Source organism: Prionailurus bengalensis, chromosome A2 (genome assembly GCF_016509475.1).
Source record: "Prionailurus bengalensis isolate Pbe53 chromosome A2, Fcat_Pben_1.1_paternal_pri, whole genome shotgun sequence".
In the NCBI taxonomy this organism is placed as follows: Eukaryota; Metazoa; Chordata; class Mammalia; order Carnivora; family Felidae; genus Prionailurus; species Prionailurus bengalensis.
This window is the reverse complement of record NC_057348.1, coordinates 10,846,334-10,851,642: the sequence shown is the minus strand read 5'-3', so window position 1 is coordinate 10,851,642 and position 5,309 is coordinate 10,846,334. Positions and strand designations below refer to the sequence as shown.

Sequence of the window (5,309 nt, the reverse complement as noted above, 5' to 3'; positions counted from 1 at the left end):
GTTTTTCTTGATGTATAATATAAACAGATATGTTAATATTTATATCTATTTATATTTTTATCTATATAGTTTTGTACAAGTACACCGTGAATATATCACTATCTGTCTTTTAAACAAGTTTGTTTCATTCTCGTATTATTTTTGCTGGGCATCAGGAGATGTAACCAGGGGAGAAGCAAGGGAGATATTTCTCCCTCACAGTCTCTCAGGGACCACCCCAGCTTATGAGATCATTGCTCTCCCTCATCGATTTCATTCCCTCTGTATCTCACCCTCTGTCGCTTTCATTTATTGAACAGATTTTGTTACACTGGTGTGAATCACAGTGGAAAATTAACATTCCAGTATGGAGCTCCATGGTGATTGGTCCATGGGAGGCTTAAGAATTAGCATTTCTGGGAACCATTTCTACACTTTGCAGGGGAAAGATGGCTGATCGGGTCTCCTTGGGTTGTATCCATTCCCAGCATAACCAGGAACGTGGGGGCTTTGAGGACAGGGAAATTCACCACCCAGAAGACCACGGTGTCTTGTGCGTGTGTGACTTGTAGAGGGTGAGCCGTCCTCACAACAGGGGCCAGGACTCCTCAATCCCAAGGTGACACCATACACGGGCCACAGCTCAGTCAAGAGCAGGCACCAAGACGGGGATCTGTGTCAATTCATAGGGTGGCTTTGCAGCACGATGAATACCGAGGGAGAGGCAGTGTGGACAAGGACGGCCCTGTGCCTGGAGGTCACAGTTGTCGCAGAGAGGCCACATCCCTCCTCACATGTGTGACAGAGTCTGTCATCAGTGTCCCTCAAGATCATTCCCCTTGCAGCGCTGGCTTTGCTTTTTCGCTTGAACATTTGAAACAAGTACCTTCCTCAGGGCCTTTGCACTGGCCATTCCCTCTGCCAGGCACACACTTCCCCCAGAGTCCTGTGTCTATGTCTCTGTCTTACATGACGTCTGTGCTCCAATGCCACCTGTGTACAGAATTTGCCTAAATGCCATTAAAATAGATGCCCTATTTGCTCTCTGCTTTATCCCTGTTTCCCATTTCTTCACAGCACACCTCACCATCAAAAAGGTGAGATAATCAAAAGATAATTGTGTCAAAAAGATAATTGTATAATTATCTTCTTTGCTTACATATTTTTTCTCCATCGCTGTAGGGATTTTTGTTCTTCGGCACTCCATACTCATTGCCTAGATAGTGCCTGAAAGCTGGTCAGCACTCAATTTATATTCCTGAATACTTGAAGCATTTCTCAGGAAAAGTATAAAATACATGATTTCTTAGGAAAGAAGCTGATTGACAATAAAAATATATCAGATGTGGCAGCGATGGTTCCCTAAAGGGGACCATATCCGTGCACAACATATTAAAAGGAATTTCTGGACTGCAAAAAAACAAAACAAAACAAAACAAAAAAACAAAAACAAAAAAACAAAAAAAACCAGTCGCATTTCAATTTTGTGGGTAATACAAACTTGTGTTTTTTTATTTCCCTCTTTCTCAGAGGTCACCTCCACCACATGGAACCAAGCAATGAAACACAATTTTCAAAGTTTCTTCTTCTGGGATTTTCAGAGGAACCAGGAATGCAGCCCCTCATATTTGGGCTTTTCCTCTCCATGTACCTGATCACTGTGTTTGGGAACCTGCTCATCATCTTGGCCATCAGCACAGACCCCAACCTCCACACGCCCATGTACTTCTTCCTGGCCAACCTGTCCTTTGTAGACATCTGCTTCACCTCTACCACCGTCCCAAAGATGCTGGTGAACATCCAGACTCAGAGCAAAGTCATAACCTATGCAGGCTGTATCACACAGATTTATTTTCTCATACTCTTTGCTGTGATGGACATCTTCCTCCTGAGTGTGATGGCCTATGACCGGTTTGTGGCCATCTGTCACCCCCTGCACTACACGATCATCATGAACCCCTGGCTCTGTGGGCTGCTGGTTCTTGTGTCCTGGATCATGTGTGTCCTGCATTCCTGTTACAAAGTTTAATGATGTTGCGGCTGTCCTTCTGTACACACTTGCATATCCCCCACTTTTTTTGTGAACTTAATCAGATGCTCCAACTGGCCTGTTCTGATACCTTTCTTAATAACGTGGTGATGTATCTTGCAGCTGTCTTGTTGGCTGGTGGTCCCTTCATTGGGATCCTTTACTCTTACTCTAAGATAGTTTCCTCCATACGTGGGATCTCATCAGCTCAGGGAAAGTGTAAAGCATTTTCCACCTGTGCATCTCATGTATCGGTTGTCTCCTTATTTTATTGTACGTTGCTCGGCGTGTACCTTAGCTCTGCTGCTACCCACAGCTCACGGTCAAGTGCCACAGCCTCGGTGATGTACACGGTGGTCACACCCATGCTGAACCCCTTCATCTACAGCTTGAGGAACAAAGACATGAAAAGGGCTCTGAAAGCATTCTTTGGGAAGGAGACCCTTACATGGCCAATCGTGATAAGATTGAAGAAGTGCCTCTGATTGCAGGGGCCAAAGCCTCTGGGTCAGAGATTATGTTCTTTATTCAGACTGTAGATGTAGTATTCCTCTTTCCCGTTTATTTCCTTGTCCTCAACTTCCATATGCCATGTATGTAAGTCACTCTATGAAGCCCTGCTCTCTCTGATATCCTACAGATTTTTCCCTTGTATTTCCCACTTTCTGAATTTTATTTCCAACCATGGATCTGAAATATTTGGAAATGTTCATTTACCTTGAGGCAACATAGATGTTTTTAAAAAATAATCTTACTCAAACAATTGTGTCACACCAAATCATTTTTCTTTCATATGTGTTTTTTTTAATTTTTTTTAATATTTATTTATTTATTTATTTATTTATTTTATATATGAAATTTATTGTCAAATTGGTTTCCATACAACACCCAGTGCTCATCCCAAAAGGTGCCCTCTTCAATACCCATCACCCACCCTCTCCTCCCTCCCACCCCCCATCAACCCTCAGTTTGTTCTCGGCTTTTAACAGTCTCTTATGCTTTGGCTCTCTCCCACTCTAACCTCTTGTTTTTTTTTCCTTCCCCTCCCCCATGGGTTCCTGTTAAGTTTCTCAGGATCCACATAAGAGTGAAACCATATGGTATCTGTCTTTCTCTGTATGGCTTATTTCACTTAGCATCACACTCTCCAGTTCCATCCACGTTGCTACAAAAGGCCATATTTCATTTTTTCTCATTGCCACGTAGTATTCCATTGTGTATATAAACCACAATTTCTTTATCCATTCATCAGTTGATGGACATTTAGGCTCTTTCCATAATTTGGCTATTGTTGAGAGTGCTGCTATGAACATTGGGGTACAAGTGCCCCTATGCATCAGTACTCCTGTATCCCTTGGATAAATTCCTAGCAGTGCTATTGCTGGGTCATAGGGTAGGTATTTTTTTAATTTTCTGAGGAACCTCCACACTGCTTTCCAGAGCGGCTGCACCAATTTGCATTCCCACCAACAGTGCAAGAGGGTTCCCATTTCTCCACATCGTCTCCAGCATCTATAGTCTCCTGATTTGTTCATTTTGGCGACTCTGACTGGCGTGAGGTGATATCTGAGTGTGGTTTTGATTTGTATTTCCCTGATAAGGAGCGACGCTGAACATCTTTTCATGTGCCTGTTGGCCATCCGGATGTCTTCTTTAGAGAAGTGTCTATTCATGTTTTCTGCCCATTTCCTCACTGGGTTATTTGTTTTTCCGGTGTGGAGTTTGGTGAGCTCTTTATAGATTTTGGATACTAGCCTTTTGTCCGATATGTCATTTGCAAATATCTTTTCCCATTCCGTTGGTTGCCTTTTAGTTTTGTTGGTTGTTTCCTTTGCTGTGCAGAAGCTTTTTATCTTCGTAAGGTCCCAGTAATTCACTTTTGCTTTTAATTTCCTTGCCTTTGGGGATGTGTCGAGTAAGAGATTGCTACGGCTGAGGTCAGAGAGGTCTTTTCCTGCTTTCTCCTCTAAGGTTTTGATGGTTTCCTGTCTCACATTCAGGTCCTTTATCCATTTTGAGTTTATTTTTGTGAATGGTGTGAGAAAGTGGTCTAGTTTCAACCTTCTGCATGTTGCTGTCCACTTCTCCCAGCACCATTTGTTAAAGAGGCTGTCTTTTTTCCATTGGATGTTCTTTCCTGCTTTGTCAAAGATGAGTTGGCCATACGTTTGTGGGTCTAGTTCTGGGGTTTCTATTCTATTCCATTGGTCTATGTGTCTGTTTTTGTGCCAATACCATGCTGTCTTGATGATGATAGCTTTGTAGTAGAGGCTAAAGTCTGGGATTGTGATGCCTCCTGCTTTGGTCTTCTTCTTCAAAATTCCTTTGGCTATTCGGGGCCTTTTGTGGTTCCATATGAATTTTAGGATTGCTTGTTCTAGTTTCGAGAAGAATGCTGGTGCAATTTTGATTGGGATTGCATTGAATGTGTAGATAGCTTTGGGTAGTATTGACATTTTGACAATATTTATTTTTCCAATCCATGAGCAGGGAATGTCTTTCCATTTCTTTAAATCTTCTTCAATTACCTTCATAAGCTTTCTATACTTTTCAGCATACAGATCCTTTACATCTATGGTTAGATTTATTCCTAGGTATTTTATGCTTCTTGGTGCAATTGTGAATGGGATCAGTTTCTTTATTTGTCTTTCTGTTGCTTCATTGTTAGTGTATAAGAATGCAACTGATTTCTGTACATTGATTTTGTATCCTGCAACTTTGCTGAATTCATGTATCAGTTCTAGCAGACTTTTGGTGGAGTCTATCGGATTTTCCATGTATAATATCATGTCATCTGCAAAAAGTGAAAGCTTGACTTCATCTTTGCCAATTTTGATGCCTTTGATTTCCTTTTGTTGTCCGATTGCTGATGCTAGAACTTTCAGCACTATGTTAAACAACAGCAGTGAGAGTGGACATCCCTGTCGTGTTCCTGATCTCAGGGAAAAAGCTCTCAGTTTTTCCCCATTGAGGATGATGTTAGCTGTGGGCTTTTCATAAATGGCTTTCATGATGTTTAAGTATGTTCCTTCTATCCCTACTTTCTCAAGGGTTTTTATTAAGAAAGGGTGCTGGATTTTGTCGAAGGCCTTTTCTGCATCGATTGACAGGATCATATGGTTCTTCTCTTTTTTTTTGTTAATGTGATGTATCACGTTGATTGATTTGCGAATGTTGAACCAGCCCTGCATCCCCGGAATGAATCCCACTTGGTCATGGTGAATAATTCTTTTTATATGCTGTTGAATTCGATTTGCTAGTATCTTATTGAGAATTTTTGCATCCATATTCATCAGGGATA

At 41.6% G+C, this 5,309-nt stretch overlaps 1 protein-coding gene across 1 annotated transcript; it reads left to right on the top strand.

The window, feature by feature from the left end:
- Positions 1 to 1,624: 1,624 nt before the first annotated feature.
- On the top strand, positions 1,625 to 2,493 carry LOC122486570 (olfactory receptor 7A10-like). The gene is made up of 2 exons (XM_043585918.1): positions 1,625 to 1,976; positions 2,261 to 2,493. Exons 1-2 carry the CDS (start codon positions 1,625 to 1,627, stop codon positions 2,491 to 2,493), a joined length of 585 nt encoding a protein of 194 aa, XP_043441853.1.
- The last annotated feature ends 2,816 nt before the right edge of the window (positions 2,494 to 5,309 follow it).

What these genes read in the sequence shown, in the direction of transcription:
- LOC122486570 (XM_043585918.1), top strand. Translation starts at nt 1,625, where the DNA reads ATGTACCTGATCACTGTGTTTGGGAACCTGCTCATCATCTTGGCCATC. An exon ending in GGTTCTTGTGTCCTGGATCA is followed by an intron (nt 1,977 to 2,260) that starts TGTGTGTCCTGC and finishes CATCTCATGTAT; the next exon opens with CGGTTGTCTCCTTATTTTAT.